The 17,479-nt window shown below is 37.5% G+C and overlaps 2 protein-coding genes across 2 annotated transcripts; one reads left to right on the forward strand and one right to left on the reverse strand.

Moving 5' to 3' along the window:
- Positions 1-6,793: 6,793 nt before the first annotated feature.
- Positions 6,794-9,763, reverse strand: mrm2 (mitochondrial rRNA methyltransferase 2). Its single transcript, XM_006798196.2, has 2 exons — positions 9,475-9,763; positions 6,794-8,745 (listed from the first exon to the last, which is right to left on the reverse strand). Exons 1-2 carry the CDS (start codon positions 9,761-9,763, stop codon positions 8,315-8,317), a joined length of 720 nt encoding a protein of 239 aa, XP_006798259.1. The 3' UTR covers positions 6,794-8,314.
- A 1,304-nt stretch (positions 9,764-11,067) lies between these two features.
- On the forward strand, positions 11,068-17,165 carry nudt1 (nudix (nucleoside diphosphate linked moiety X)-type motif 1). The gene is made up of 4 exons (XM_087839943.1): positions 11,068-11,295; positions 11,407-11,567; positions 14,216-14,357; positions 16,911-17,165. The coding sequence occupies exons 2-4, from the start codon at positions 11,412-11,414 to the stop codon at positions 17,081-17,083; spliced, it is 471 nt and encodes a 156-aa protein (XP_087696069.1). The 5' UTR covers positions 11,068-11,295; positions 11,407-11,411; the 3' UTR covers positions 17,084-17,165.
- Positions 17,166-17,479: the final 314 nt, after the last annotated feature.

The raw sequence follows: 17,479 nt of genomic DNA on the forward strand, positions 1-17,479 counted from the left end.
CAAAAAGGTAATTTCTAATAAATCCTATCTAACACTGGCCACTGTCCATGCTCACAAGTCCACCATCAGGAGAACACTGAACAACAATGGCGTCCTTGGCATGGCTGCAAGGAGAAATTGAGCACTCCTCAAAAAGAACACTGCTGCCTATCTACAGTTTGCTAATCACGAGGACAAGCCAGAAGGCTGCTGAAACAATGTTTGTGGGTGGATGAAGCCAAAATTAAAGTTTTATTTTTAAAATGAAAAGCACTGTGTTTGGATAAAGGAAAACACTGCATACCAGTAGTATTACTGTGTCCCAGCAATGAAACACGGTGGTGTGAGTATCATGGTTTCAGTGGTATTTTTGCATCTTATAACAGAACTAAGCTTAATTTTAAGTGAAAATGGATTATGCAGCATGACAAAAAGCACACATTGTACCAAATACTTGCCAAAGAAGAATGAAGCCGTTTTGGATTTTTCTCCAACATTGGTCTGGAAATCCACCAACATTCCCAATATCATAATAAATTTACTCCTGAAAAAATCATATTCACTTGACTACATTTCAAGGATCCGGGCAGAATGCTGATTTAAAACTGATTTAAGACTAGGATCATTCAGGAAAAGACATTTGTTCAATATTAAATAAATCACAATTACTATTTAAAAGAGCAATGATTGATATTGTTTTTCAGTTAAATGAATATTAACACTGCCAAGAGATGTGAGATATTTCTTGGGTTTGAGTATACCAGAGATCTTCTACAGTGGGATTTGGAAATCAGGGAAGAAAGAGAGGATTTACAGTCTAATGCAACATTCTGAGTCATATTTCAACTGTGTGACCTTTAGTCAACAGATATTCCAGCGATGTACCTGATCGAACTAGTCTGGTCTTTGATGTTTGTTATTTTGACTTTTCATGCCAGAGTTAAAAGTCCTATATTTCTTTTATAATTGAATATGTGTTAAATATATTTTGTATATGTTATTTTTAGAACCATTATTAACCTCCTATTTTAGCAAAACTGAAAGGTTTTAAATGATACAAAGCGATTAGACATGGAGGAGGGCTTCACAAAGAAAAATCAAATCATATGTACTCTTTAGCTGAGTCATGGGGAAATTGGTGTTAAGATCTAACCATTTCAAATGCTTGAAGTGTTTGCAAAGACTGATAAGTGGTGTTCAGTCTTCATAAGAAAGCTGAGGGTAATAATGAAGCATTATTATTCCAGAGCTCCAGTGGGTTTAAATCTAAACGTCAAAGGGCGTATTTTTTTTAAGAGCAGCCATTTTTTAACATAATGTTTCATTAGCTCAGACCTCTCAGAGTAAATGTTGCAGTTATCAGTTTACAGAGTGCTGCCTATAAAAAGCAGTAAGTGCAACAGTAGTGCAGACATTATGTTACAGGGAGATGTGGACATTATGTAATATTCAAAGCATAAACACAATTGGCATATTGTAGTAATAATGTTGATCAAGCACAGACAAACAACCAAGACAGAATAGCAAGGCACTTTGATAACTAGTAGGGGGGAAAAAAATTAAACGCATAAAAGGTGTAATCATATAAGGAGCCAAATTATGACATGAAAGCTGATAGTGGGAATCCTAACAAGGAAGCTGACAACAGAACAGACACAGACTAATGAAGAAAAGGTAATCAGACACAACAAGGGTGGAAAAAAGTTGGGAAGTAAAAACAAAGAAGCCAAATGAGGGCCTAATCTTCAAAGTAAAACAAGAAGTAAACTGAAAGGGAGACCAAGGGTGCAGTCAGATGATTAAATTTGCAGAGGGACACTACTGACCGAGTGAAGTGACCTGGAAAAATCTCTCCGACAGCCATGTTTATTGTTATTGTTAATTGTTTAATTTCTCTAAATAATAAGGAAGGATCCCTCATTGGAACAGATTAAAGGTTAACTACAAACAATACAGTGCTGTGAAGAAATCTGCTTCTTATCAAGAAATGATCTTGCATTATAGAAGCTCTCTAAATCAATATTATGAGCTACATTAACTGATCAAACTGGTTTTACGTTTTGCTATAGTTCAGTTGGCATTAGTCATGTCCATTCCTGTATTTTCAGTCTCTAGGATTATCATAAAGTGAACTTTGCTGTGCTTGAGAGCCACCATCTACCGGAACCAAATTCCCTGTATGTGTCTGCACATATACTTGGCCAATAAACACGATTCTGATTCTGATTGGGTCATCTTGGATAGGTGATGGAGGGGAGCAGGGAATTTTATTTTGTGCACAGAAATCTTCAACAAAAAGGTGGAAAGGGGTTACCCTGGATCAGTCTCCAGCACAAAATATTTCATTTCAAAAATGAATATATTTCATTTTTTTAGGCAATACTTTACTTTTTCTGCAATTTGCAATTTCATTTTTTGTAAGTTCATCGGACATTCTAGTTTCAAAAGGACGGACATTCATCATCACATTGTTAAGAAGTCTAGTGCAAGTGCAGTCAGATTGTCCACATACTTCACATTTCCTAAGCTCTTATAAATTCTGTTTCCCACCTTTTCATGACATTTTCCACTGAGGTCAAGGAAAAGTGATTAGGAGAAGGATTTAGGAGGTCAGTTTTCTGGACTATATGTCTGTACTCCATCATTAAATTCACCTACAAAACCAGCAAGACAAAGACAGTGGGAATATAAAAATGGCAAATACCCTCAAATACACAAGGAAAGAAGAAGAAAAAAGAAAACACAAACAACAGCTCATTAATAAGACCGTGACAACAATATTTGATCACCATCTTCTCCTTCTCTGCACTCTTTTATCACACATTAGTTTACTATCCCAGTGTGACAAATCACCAGAAAACATCCACACTTGCAAAAATCTTTACACAAAGTTAGTTCAAAGTTTTTATCTGTCGGTTTCCCTTTTCCGCTCTGCCCCGTAAATGTCAGTAGATATGGGGTTACAAATGTACACCGTGCTTTGTTTATCCTCTGTCTCTTTAACCCTCGCACCACATCCAACTTTCACCCCGTTTGCAATAATGTTCCTGACATTTTTCTGCAGGACTGCTGCAGCCCCCGATGAGCAAAGATCAAGATTGTTCACTGATATGCGTCCTTTTATATAACAATGCCAGGGAAACAGACACAAAACACCTGTAAGTTTTTGTGTTTTGTTTTGTTTTTTTACGGTTGTCTGAGAGGCAATGAAGCACTATAAAAATGATGTCTGAAGAGAATATTTTCCCTCCCACGTATTCTTAGAAACACGCTTGTTTACCAGAAAATTTCCATTATATTAAATGGCTTGCCATCATGAACTAAAAGAGTTTCCAGTAAAAAAAAGAGTTGCGGTCTTCATACAGCCCTAAGATTTCAGATTCTTTTTTTCCCCCCTGTGAAGATGGTATGAAATTATCATCATAATAGTATTCATTACTTTACGTCAGTGAATGCCTGCTTGGCTCAGTCTGCTAACATTCAGGGACAGGCACTGGGAATGATGAATGTTGTCAGACGAGCAATTCATTTTGGCAACTCAGGTCAGCCAAGGGAATGAAAGGCACGATGGTTAGAAAAGATATTTCCATTTCTTTAATTTCCTGCCAATTTGAGAGTTCCACTGTGTTAATATTAGAGGCAATGTTTGTTTTTATTAGTGGGACAGAGCAAAATTCAAAAAGGAGGTCTTTTTTCCAGAAAGATTCAGGGTTTTTTTTTAAACCGTTTTTCCAAAAAAATCTGTTTGGTAAGAGATCAACTCTCCTTTCAAATCATTTGAGGGCTTTTCTAATTGGCAGTCCTCTGCATTCTTTTGCCACCAGAGTAAATAACGTCAGATTACACAGGAAGAGGCTTTAAATGTATTTATTATTCATGTGAACACATTTTTATTTATAATGTAAGAAAGGTAAGAAATTTCAAATTAATTCCTGATTAGGATGACACTGAATAGCTGTTAATTATATTCTTCTGCCTTTTCAACAAAATCTCAGCAACTTGTCAGTAGTACTTTTACTTCTTGTCTTACAGTCAAGGTAAAAAGCATAAATTATAAGGTTTACATATCAAGACATAATAAAAGAAATATCTGGTCTTTAGTAGGTCTTAAATACAACCTGAGATTAAAAATAAAACATGTATTATACAGATTCATTATTTAATAAAAACTAAACCAAAACACAGAAGAAGTATGTAAAAAAAACTTAGTAGACCCTTATTGCTTCCCTTTTCTCAAAACATAATTCTTTAATTCAGACTTGCTAAGAAAATAAAAAAGCTTGGGAGGGGGAGGGTTAGTAGCAGCCAGGTGGTAATTATTAAATGAAGTTGATTAATTGATCATGAGCAAGTGTCTGTAAATCAGACGTTTTGCCAGTTTGCTGGTCTGGACTATTCAGGTGTGTATTATTACAATACCAAGGAGGAAATACATCAGCGGTGATCTGAAAGAAGCCCTTGTTGCATCCTGTCAATCTGGGAAGGGTTATAAGGCCATTTCCAAACAATTTGAAGCCTATTGCTTCTACAGTGAGAAAGATTATTCACAGGTGCAAAACATTCCAGACAGATGGTTATCTTTCCAGGAGTGGACACCCCAGCAAATTCACCCCAAGGTCAGAGCATGCAATTCATAAAGAAATTGCAAAAAACCCTTGAGCTACATCTAAGACTCTACAAGCCTCAGACAGCATGCTAAATGTTAGAGTCCATGACATTACAATTAGAAAGACTTGGCAAGTGTTTCTTGTTTGCCAGGAGAAACCCACTTTTATCTAAAAAGCACATGGCAACATGACAAAGGTTTGCAAAGTTGCATCTAAACAAACCACAAGACTACTTGAACAATGTCCTTTGGACAGATGAGACCAACATGAAGATATATGGACCTTATGCACAGCATCACATTTAGATAAAAACCAAACACAAACACAAACACAAAGTATAGGCAAAAAAAAAATACTTTGTGCCACCTGTCAAGCACAGTGGTCAAGGGATGATGATTTAGGCTTGTTTTGCAGCCATATGAACTAGGCACATTGTACTGACCATGAACTCCTCTGTATACTAAAGTAAACAGGATAATAATCTCAATCACACCAGAAATCTACAATAGATGCTGCTAAAGGACGTTGGAATGTACTTAGAGTGTTAAATAATATGTCGTGTTTTGGAGTTCATCTGAGATTAAATGCTCCAGATTTTGAGACCTGCTAAGGATAGAATACTTTTTATGAAAAGTAAAGTTCATATAATCCTATCCAGCAATAACAAACCAAAGCAGTTAAAACTGGTGTTACGTGGCAGATTGCAATGGTAATTACCACATCTCAGCAGACAGATCTGAATATCAAAATTTGTGGCTTTCTGTTTTCCTCTCTTCATTTACTATTATTTACAACGATACCTGCAGCTGTCCAGGGAAGAATGAATTAGCCTGTGAATGAATCATCATTTATCCTGAGCCGAAACACTCGAGTCCAATGGAATTTACATAAATCCCACAGTAATTCTGAAATAATTTAAATCTAAATAGCAAAGGGTTGAATAATCAACAAGTAATGAGAAGTAAAATTGGTCATCTGTTCACATCTTGCACGATCAGCTTCATCAACAGGCATGGCTGCTCCCGTTCATTCTAAGCAATCATCTTTAGGGGTCAGTCTCCCTTCTATGCAGTTAATTTTACCAAGAGGCATGAATGTTTCAGTTCACACTGTATTACTCATCACTCCTGAGACAGAAGGGCCAGATAGCTGCCATATTAATTTATTCATGTGAGCAATCTCTTTCTTTGGTGCATAAATGCAAATTTGAGCTCGATTAGGATTTTAATTTTCTTTTTATGGCAGGATCAGACTTGGAAAAAAAACAATTTAGGACTAAACTGATTTCAAAACAAGAACAGCTTGTGAGTCATTTATTATATTGTATTTTCATAAGGAATAAAATATTTTCAATTACCGTTTGTGACATAGATATATTCAGATATACATTCAGCGTTAAACACATTTGGGGGGAAAAGGTAAACATGAAATTTAACAAAATATTCATATTCAGTAAAATTACATTCAGACCTGAGCCAAGACATTCTTTTTTTGTGTTTACATTGAAGTAGTTTTGTTTCTGCATCAGTTCTTCTTTCTTTCTGAAAGTCTTTGAGGCCTTTTAGTTTTCTTTCTTTGGACATTGGCCGGTTTCTTCACTCATTCTCAGTCCTGTCTTTGCACCTCACCAGGTTTCTTTTGTCTCGTTTTGTTTGTTTGTTAAGCCAAAGCACTGACCTATAAATCATTTAAGCACCAAAGAAACCAAACTCAGTGGATGAACCAGTGTTGTGCATACACATAACAGTAAGCAAATAATCCATTTGAAAATGTATCTTTGGGTACCAACAAGCTGTCAACAAAACATAATTGGTTCCCATTTCTTGCCAAAGATAAAACAGTTTGAAAAAAATACTATTTTCTGACCAAACAAGGTGATTCCCAAAAGACTATTAGCTAAAAATGTCACATCTTGTCAGGGTGTGTGTTATGTTCTTTAAAGAAAAATTGTAAACTGGACAAGTAGAGGACAAAAGAAGTGTCAGACCTAAAAAGCAAACTACAGCAGATTGCACTTGGTCCTTCAGTTGATCCATCTACTGTTCACTGAATCTTCATCGCAAATGGTCTCGGTGGAAGGGTGACTGATGTGAATTCCTTCTTAAGAAAGGAAAATAGGGAGAAAAGACTGAGGTATGCCAAAGTAGAAAAGAACTTGACCAGACACACCAAGAAAAATAAAAATTTTTTTTAAAAAAATCAAGAAAAAATAAATTATTGCCCCATTTGAGATTTTTCTAGCAAAACATTAAGAAATATGAGGTGGCTCAACATTTTTGCACAAATTTAGAATCTAAAAAGCAACATACACATCCTCTAAATGTTATGCATCTTTGACCTCATTACTCAACTATTGTAAATTACTAACTTCCAAACATTTCTACCCAAAACCATAAGAGAGCCTCTTTAGGCTGAACTGGATTTGCTTTTACTGCAGTACTAAGGATTACTATTACCTTTAAAAGCAAATTTAAAGAACTTTATTTTTATGGTAGACTTGTTACAAATCCACCCACAAATTAATCAGAATTCAAAAGAAAAATACTTCTTTTACTTGAGATCAAGCTATCGTCTGGCTTGACCTATAACTTTTTACTAAAGAGCCAAATGTTTGCCAACACAGATGTTAATCTTTTGTACTGATTTATTTAACCATGAAAGACATACAAGCTGTAGAAGTATTCAGCGAATTGCATCTCTGTTTATAAAATGAATGGAGATTTTTCCTTTTAGAACCAGGGGTGCCTGAAATAACTCCTCCTCCTTTGAACCTCTGCGCATGGTTGCATTTCATTGTTATTCACTCATTTGTACATGACAGAGCCCTTTTGGCCAAAGGGTAAAGCAACATCCCAAGTACGTGTCCAGCTGGAGACCTTTGTGGCAAGTCATTCCCAATCTATTTCTGTCACTGGACTAAAGGCATAAAATGCCCTCCAAAAATAATAGTTGCTTGTACATACATGAAAACGAATGCACTAAGACGGGAAGAGGAGATAAAGATATTGTATATGCATCTGGCTCTGGTGAATGGCGCTTCAAGTCAGGACAAGACTGTGACACTATACGACTACAAAATGTGCTTTTATTTCATGACCAGTTGTACTAAAAAATAAAAACAAATGAAAGTGTTCACCTCAGTGATTTAAAGGAGATCTGTGAAAATATGAAGGAAAAAAAAAGAAAAACTCAAATGACTGTGCTTATCACATTTTCACAGGAAATGGACATGTTTTCACTGTCAGAACCCAATAACACTTGAGTAGCATCCCACTTCCAGTTAGTCATACTGTGTTTGACTTATGTATTAGTTTTCCCTCTCTGTGAGCTCTCAGTGAGAGAATTATTACATATTTCTACATGGCTGGCAGTGCAAATTATTAGCATAAGCACCACTGGTAGATGACTTTCTGTAACAAAGCAAATACCAGTCTGAGTGTGTAGAACAAACACTTGGGGCAAACAATAACTTCAGAGAAACACTGCATTGGGCTCTTGAGGAATATCAAACTGATTCTTGCATAGGTTTACATATTACTGATTCACTGCTGCTGTGTTAAGTTTGCAGGGCTTAAAAGCCAGCATCACAGTGTTTAATGTGTTTGCTTCTGTGCCTGGAGCAGTCAGCCTTACTGATGCCTCAACAGTGCCATCTTTTGATGACAGCCACTAAGAAAGCCCCTTCGTCATGATCAGACTGAACGGAGCACACACTCCATAATTAAACATCACTTTATTGGCCTTCTGTACATTCTAGCAAGGAAATATCGTTCAGCTGAGTCTTTTCTGCTGGAATCTGGCTTTAAAGTCCGAACACTACTGAACACACTTGAGAGCGTTTCCTGCAGTTTATAAGCAAGGATCCCGTCCCAGTATTTACAAAGAAGAGAACCCTGGGGCTGTAAAATTTTCTCAGCCAAGTCTATCAAAGACAAACACATTGTGATGAGTCTCTCGTGGTCCATCTCTCTGAAACCGCTGGCATTGGGTGCCATGTCGCTCAGGATGACATGAGCCTTGCCGTGGGGAAGAAGCTCCAACAGCTTGGCATGTGTGGCAGGGTCTGTGACATCGCAATTGGACAGGAAGTGAGCACCATCCAGAGGCGGTATGTTCAGCAAATCAATGCCAACAACCATACCACGAGGCAACTCTGGATCTAAGGTAATAGGAAAGATAGTGATTTTAATTTACAAGCTTATTTTTTCTGTTATTTAAGGCTGAGCTACAAGAAAGACAAGTCTGGATATAAAAGCCAGTCTATTTCCTTGCACGATCAACTAGAGAAGCAAGGCAACTCAATTGATAATTATAATAACACATAATTATATCAAATTATAATAGCACGTGTTCTATATTATCATCAATACACGTTTCTTTTGTGAATTTTCTGCTTTTATTAATGCATCTGCCATAGGCTTCAATAACTTTCAGCTTGGTAATACATCACAGTCTATCACATCTGCTTCTGTTTTTTGCAGAACACTGCTTTTTGTTTGTGTGGTAAATGTAGTGCAGACTCTTCCCATCAATCTGCATCACTAGGAATAAACATGATGGATATTAAGACCAGCTTCGGTTTCTGAATGCTAATATTCAAACCACACTGCAGATATTTAAAAACAAAATCAACAATCAATATGACATTTTATGATGCCTATATAATCTTATTAGGAAAATTGGGCATGAGCCACAATACTTGACGCTTGGAAAACTACAGAAGCACTACGCAATAGGGAAAAATCGGACAAAATATTGTAAGGTTGGGCTCAATGTCGTCCCTGACATACAGTCTTAGCAAAAGCACAAACTCTAGGTTAAACGTCGTAACAATCATATCATGGCGCCCCTCCCACAAACCTGTGTGATTAGACACCTGTCCTCTCACCTGTCACAGCTGAATTGACCCTTTGGACTGCCACCTGGCTCCAGGCTCCAGGAGCAGCTCCGCAGTCCACCACAGTGTATCCAGGCTGTAAGAGCCTGAACTTGTCATCTATCTCTAGAAGCTTGAACGCGCTCCTGCATCGAAAGTTTTGGATCTGGGAAGCTTTGACATACGGGTCTTTAAGCTGCCGTCGGAGCCAGCGCTGCTCCGCTGGCGTCTTACCCTTCAGTTTCTTCATCAAACACAACGAGGAGTGCAGATATCTCCTCTGCAAGGAAAACATCCACATTGTTATTACAGTGCGCAGTCACGTGTACCGCACGCTGAACTGCGCTTGCGTCAAAATACACGAGCCCCCCCCCCTCCTCATTGGTTAAGGGCAAAATCGTTAGGTGCGTGCGTATATACGTCCCCTTACTGCAAAACATGTACACAACAAGTGTTCCTACCTGGGACAGATTGAAGCTAATGTGCCTAATTTATTTTTCCATTTGTTTTAAGTTTATACAATACTGAGAAATCCTAGGTCACATTTCTTTATTTATTTTTTACTGTGTACAAAATCTTTTAATGTGTGAGAAGACAGGCAGGCTATATTAAGCCAGTTCAGCATCCAGACTCTTATTACAGTGCTGTAATATGTGCAGAAGGTGTGACACTGTCAAAGACAGACGAGGCCTTCCCTAATGGAATAGATTGCAGCATATGTAAAGCACAAATGCTTTCCAAAACGCTTTGGAGAGTTTGATTGGCGAATAACACATTGGCTCACCAAGGTCACCAATTCGATTAGAACTCTCTTTGGGGGTTCTGTCAGGAAGAGCATCTGATGTAAAACTTTACCAAATCAAAACATATGGAGCTACCAGCTGAGGCAAGTACCATGCCATCCAAGTACAGGAGACGAAGTGGCATTTCTTCATTTCCCCTGCAGTGATTTCACATTATGGAATGTTGCATGCTGTTAAATGTAGATTCATTTGAGGGCCGGGAGATCACATCTGTTAGTAATGATCTTTACATGCAGATAGTTCTCCAGATTCTCTAAAGTCCAGCCAATCTCTCCATTTTCCTTTGTTTATTCAGTTGTTTATCCGGTTGGGTTTCTCTATAAACTTGTAATAATAATATGGGCCACAAAGATGATTTGTTGCAATTTTAGATTGGAAAATGTTCTTCAGTTTTTGAATGGTAAACTCGACCTTAAATTTTACAGATTTCAGATGGAATCTTTTTTGTAAGGCATGACTGAAGTGCATTTAAGTATTATTGCTTTTCTTATTATTACTAATAGTCTACATAGTAATGAAAGCAAGTATAGAAGATTTTATGGCCTGGATGACTGAGAACCATCAGAGTCATAACAAAGCTTTTAGAAGCAGTTTTTGTTATATTAACAAAATAAAAATAATCAATCAATAAAAATTTTATTTTCAGTAGAAGTTTTCAACATAAATAGCATCATAATAACATTAGCTCTGATGTTACTGATAACCTCCATTTGTTGTTGGGTTATCTTGAGATAACACGTGCTGTAACTGCAGCATTAACCAGCTGCAGTTTCTAGTCGAACACATTTCATGGTAACCACGGTTAACCGATCTAGCAAGAAAGCGATGGACCCGGTGAGTTTACGTCAATCGTACTCATCCACGCTCTTACGTATCAGCACATCACGTGACAACCGATCTGCAGCTGCACGCGGGAGTTGTTGAACTCAAAGTATACTGTTTTTATAAACAGTTTTTTCTTCTTTTTTCTTCGGCCACCGCTGAGGAAAATTTCCTTTTTTCAATACGCTAGCACCGTTTTACTTAGCAGGTAACCATGGTAGCATACAGCGGAGTGTGCAGCTGATTACGCTTACTGTGCAGCACAGTGGAGCATGCATTGCGTTAGTGTAACATCAGATTTCTTTACCTCCACACTCAGGCGAGATGTTGAGCTCCAAGCTGCTGACCCTTGTGCTCGTTGTCCAGCCGGGCAGAGTGCTACTGGGCATGAAGAAGAGGGGCTTTGGTGCTGGAAAGTGGAACGGGTTTGGGGGCAAAGTTCAGCCTGGAGAAACCATTGAGGAGGCTGCTAGGAGGCAAGTTTAGTTGAGCTCGACATTTTTTATATTAAAAAAAAAAATTATAATAAAAATAGACTCACAATTTAAACGATTTTGAAATGAAGTGGTCTTAAGTGTGACGAAACTAATTGGGAAGACCCCAAAAGCTGCAACAACGGTCAGTTAAGAACGGGAAACTGAGGGTACGATTCTCATGACGACCAAAATTGGACAATAGAAGACTGGAAAAATGTCAACTGGTCTGAGTCTCAATTTTGACTGTGACACTCAGATCATGGGGTCAGAATTTGTTGTAAACTACAGGAAAGCATGGATCCATTCTGCCTTGTATCAAGGCAGTATTGGTTTAATGTGTGGGGGATATTTTTTTGGCACACTTAGGGCACCTTAGTACCAGCTGAACATCATCTAAATGCTACCTGAATATTGTTGATGACCATGCCCCTCCATTTATGCACCACGGTGAGCCCGTGTTCTAATGGCTCCTTCCAGCAGGATAATATACTTCATCCCAAAGCTTAAATCATCTCAAACTATTTTCTTGAATCCCCACCACAGCATGTTTGGATGTGCAACTATGTTTTTTTGTTTGTTTGTTTTGTTTTGGGGGGGTGGGGGCACAAATTTCTGCAAACACAAAGCATCTTTTAGGGTTTTACAGGTGTAAGTTTTTATAGCCCTTGTGGTTTTATCTAAAGTAGCTCTAAGTCTAGTTTAATCAGTTTCACAGTCCATATTATCACATCAATATCCACTTTGATACCTGCCAAGGTATCAATACACTTACAGCTTTAACATGAACCATTAAAAACATATGACAAAACATAACACTGGGTTTGGGATTTTAAGAGGAAACTCTGTCTGTATGTGTATGCAACAGCAAAGTACCAATGTTGTGCAAGGGTTAAGAAAACGACTGAAAAAGAGGGAGTTTGCTATGTTTTGAGTACTCTGTAAGTGTGTGGGGGGAAACACATTAATGTGAAGTCTGGACAATCTGTGATCAATCATCTGCAGGAAATTTGCTTCGAAGCAAAGGAAGGAAACCCCCAAAAAGCTATCGGGCGAGTTCTCAAGCTGTTTTCCCTTAAACACGTAGTGAGAGCAGCTTTGTGTTCAGGATATTTGGAATGCTAATAAATGCGATGGGTAGCAAGACTGAGTTAGAAACACTTAGTTCTTCATGTAATGGTCAGGTAAGGGCAATACTGAAAATCATCTTAACCCACTTCTCAATCCTAGCTTCGCTCCTTCCATTTAATAAGTCCTGGTCAGTGAATAGACAAACGTTTATTTTGCATTTCTTCCACAGCAATTTCAGCTTTCACATTTCCCAAATTAACTTGTTTAAGTTGCTTTTTGAACCTGGATTGGCTCTCAAAACTTTCAACAGACTCTAGTGTCCGACTCTGCATATCATTCTGTCCAGTGAAGGTGAGACAACAAAGATAATTAACACCAATCAAAACATTTCTTTTAGTGAAGGGAACTTAAGGTTGTGTTTGGCTTGAGTACTGGGGACTAAAAAGCCAAAATGAGGGCCCTTAGATAATGTGCTGTGACTGAGAATATTGCTAGACAAAAGAGCTTCTTTTAAAAAGTGTGATTGATTAAATAAAAAGAAAAAGAGGAAAACTGCAGTTTGTAATTAATAGTCCTAATCATAGAAATTAGTGTCTGTTAATATCTTGAGTGTAATGTATAATATTCTGTGAAAGGAACGTTAAAATTCACTTGCTGCTGGCATCTACCAGCAGCTTTTAATGTGGAGTGTTTTCTTGGATGCTGCTAATGCATCATAATTGCAGTTGTTGATTTTTTTTATGATTGGGATGAATCCCCAGAAAATAAAACAAAAAGAGCTGCTGCATCGTTCCAGAAAATCTGAATTTTCTTTCAGTCTTTTAAAAGTCGTCATCCCTGCCCCTAACAGTTCTTATCTCTGAAGCTCTTGTGATGAGTAAGATATGTATCAAGTGTACCTTTACCAAAATTTAACATTCTGTAAATGAATGATGACACACACGGCTGCAGCTTTCCAGCCACCAGCCGAGCACATCACCAAAACAGGAACTGACAGGACCCAGTACAGACTCTTTATGCCAGCAAAGCATGATTGCGGATGCCGCTCAGGTGCGTCCGCCTCCACTGCAGCGGCACCGCAGACCACGCCCTGCCACACCTTCATAGAAAGCGACAAAGCTCTTATATTAATTTCTTCTCTGACAACACATTTTTATTAGAAAGCAGCCCCGGAGCTTTTAGGCCATGTCACATATTAGTTTGTTAATGGTTAGTTACTTTTTAAATAAAGATGGGAGAGAATAAAAGTACTACAAATTTGACATTCAGTCAACCTGAACATGCTATTTTGGCATATTTTACTACCCTCTGCAGTTTGCAACAACACTTTGACCCCGATCTCAAAGTTCACCCCACAAGCTCTTATCCAGACCTTTTACTCTCATACTAATTTTTTTTAATAATCTTAAAATGTTTTGTGTAGAGGGTAAAGCAAATGCCACAAATAGATTGTGTCCTAGAACCACCGATATCATTACTTTGCCATTTTTAGTTGCTTTTAGTGCCTGTGTGACGTCTACGGTGAGCTTATTTTTAAGACCCACGTAATTAAACATTTATTTGATGTTTTTTCCTTTCAGAGAGCTGGAAGAAGAAAGTGGTCTCACGGTGGATGCACTCGACAAGATCGGAAATATCAAATTTGAATTTGTGGGAGAAACGCAGCTACTTGATGTCCATGTTTTCAGAGCCGACACATATAATGGAGAACCGACAGAATCCGATGGTATCACGTCCGCTGCACCGCACTGAAAAATTAAGAAATCCAGTGGTATCATAGTTTGAAAGTGGCTGAAATGAGAGGAAGCAGAGAGCTTGGGGTGGTTTTAGTTCACTGTTGCCTATACGTTTCAGATAATGGTGCCCTATGAGAGGAGATGCGAAGACTGTTTGTTGCACAGTGCCTAACAGTTTGGCGTTGAAAATATTTTATATTTCAATATATTTATAACAAATATAATTGAGTCCTAATAACTTGATGTAAAACATTTTTTGTAACTTACTGTTAAAGTGATGTTTGACCCAAACTTATATCAACAGTTCGTTTTTCATATCTGTCACATTTCTTATTGAAAATAATATTTTAAAGGTTTTATAAAATCAAATTTGTTGAATATGCAAATCCATCCACTTTGGTGACCCCTTAATAATAAGTGAGCAGCCAAAAGAAGCTTTTTAAATGCAGTTGAGTAGAAATGTTAAGTAGGAAACTATAATATATCTAATAATTGTGCAATACTGGAGCAGATGTTCATAGTTAAGAGTTCTGTGAAGTCTGTGAAAAGCATTTGACCTCCTCCTGACATCTTCAGGGGGGTTTGTTTTGCAGGCTCTACTAGTTTTATATTTTTCCAGCAAAATTTAAAGTGAAACAAGCAGTCTGAGCAAAGCAATTGAAGCCAAAGTCTTCTAATAACTAGAGTCAGACATTAGCTTTTTATGAAATGTTGGCCCACTCTTCTATGCCAATCTGTCATAGTGCAGCTACACTGGTAGGTTTCATGGCTTTTTAGTTCCATGCAAGATTTATGATAGCAAGAGTAGGGATAGGCGTGATGTGCAAGCACTTTGTGGTTTTTGAGGGTGTGCTAGGGAGGACTGAGTAATTCAAATCAAAGGTAAGGTACAATAACTTACAGCAGACAGAAGATTGGAGTGTGTGTTCAAAGTAGAAGGTTACAATAAAGGTTTGATTTTAGTGATGTTTCTTATTTGAAAGAAATGAGTGCATGAGGTTAGAGAGTTGAGGCTCCAAATTCAAATGCTGGTCAAAATAACTGCCAAACTCCTCACAGATTATTTGATATTGCAGGGCTAATGACCAATCTCCTTAAAGAAGCTGTCAGGCCTGAACACATGGGCCTCAGTTTTGAGATGCTTAATGACACTCAGTCAGTAATGATAGTGAAAACTGGTTGATAGGTGTAATAGGAAAGTATAGCTACATATTATCAGATGAGCAGCAGTAAGAAATATGAGATCTCTAAAACATGAAATATATAATGAAAGCAGAAATGGTACAAGGGTGGAGCTTTGAGAGATGTCACATGGGAAAAGAGAAGATAAAGACAAAGTTATTATATTTGTCTCTGTCTCTGGCAAATAACTATTATTAAAACCATTTGAGAGCAGTGCCAGAAATACCAGATCAATAATATGTTAATTGGTTTGGTCTGATGACTGGTATACTTTTTTTTTTAAGTATAATGTCCCTCAACCAGCTGAAAAAGCTGGTAAGCAGGAGTTTTGTGAGTTATTTTAGAAATTAGTAGAAGTCTGGAAACGGGTCTGCAATTGTCTAAACCAGTCGTATCCTGTGTTAGATTTTGTTTGACTATTTGACTGTTTTGTATGAGATACACAGAAGTAGGAGCGTGTATAGTATATTTGTGAAGGGGAAAGAAAAATCTATAATTGTGCTCTCAGTGGTAAAGATTGTAAATAAACAAAGAAGAGTCGATGCCCTTAGCAGGAAGAACTTGCAAGGATGTCTTTCCAGGCAATTTAGCCAAGGTCAGCAAGGTGAAGTCTGGAGGCGCTCGGCAAACCTCAGCTCCTCGAGCGTTCAGGCATTAGCAGTGAACCAAAGAGTCTGGAGGGTAAAAGAAGTCAAACAGTCAGGAGGTGAAGTGATAAGTAGAGGGAAAAAAAGCTTAACTGAAATGTGGTGAAGTTAAGGGAAATTGTGTAATGTGGTTTTAACACTGATTTAACAAGAAAGAAATTAAAAAGTTGAAAAATACTGATAACCAATTGGGGGATTAATTAAGTATGAGGTTTGTTTAGTTAAGAACAGTCTAGTCAAGCCATTAAATTAAAGAAAAAATAAAGATCCAACCATTTCTAGCATCTTTTTAAGGTTAACAAAGAATGAATGAATGAATATGGTGGAGTTTTTTCACTCTAATCTTAGACTAGAAAATTCTAAAAAAGAGTAATTTTAGTGACAATAATTATTTCAGCATACTTATGAGCGTTTTAGGGCACATCAAATAACATTAAGTGTTTCATTTTAACAGCTTATCATATAAAAGTTTTGTTTTGTATAAAACAGATAAGATAAGGCAGGAAATGAGTGCAAGTGTTATCTGCACTGCCGTAATACAGATGTCTGGATTGAAGTCCTAAAAGCAACTTGAATTGATTTAATAATAATTCTCTCCATTCTCTGGACAGTAACTAAGAAATGACAGTGAAAAGGCAGATGATATCTGAAGGCAGATGATAAAATGCTATTTCATTCTCCGGAGGTCTAATTATTTTTTCTTTTGTTTTCTAGAAATGAGGCCTCAGTGGTTCGAAAGTGACAAAATTCCTTTCAGTCAGATGTGGGCCGATGATATACTGTGGTTCCCTCTGATGCTGCAGAAGAAGAAATTTGTTGGATACTTCAAGTTTCAGGGTCACGATGTGATTCTCAGCCACACGCTGGAAGAAGTGGAGGAGCTCTGAAGGGAAATAATCGAGCTGTTACTGGTGGCATTTACATCAGGGACCAATATAAAACCTGTGAGAAATACCAGGAATAATCCAACGGTTGTTTTGTGTCATTATGCGGAGGAAACGAAGATATCCTGGGGAGGGTTTACATGTTACGCAGCTGTAACACAATCAGAAACCTTTTTATTTCTTTACAGGGTTTTTTCCCCAAGCAGCACTACACTGAAAGAAAACATCCATATTCTCTTTTTATTTTTAGAGTAGCTGATTCAACACAATTCAGGAAGCACCTCTTTAGTGGAATATTTACAGTATATACAGTTCTGAATTCATTAGGTTTCATATTCTGTGCAGCACGTTTCCAAAATCAAGGCGATTACTAAAATAATTGTTTCATACTGTGTGGGA

Source organism: Neolamprologus brichardi, chromosome 4, assembly GCF_056152115.1.
Source record: "Neolamprologus brichardi isolate AB-2024 chromosome 4, ASM5615211v1, whole genome shotgun sequence".
NCBI classification, from domain to species: Eukaryota; Metazoa; Chordata; class Actinopteri; order Cichliformes; family Cichlidae; genus Neolamprologus; species Neolamprologus brichardi.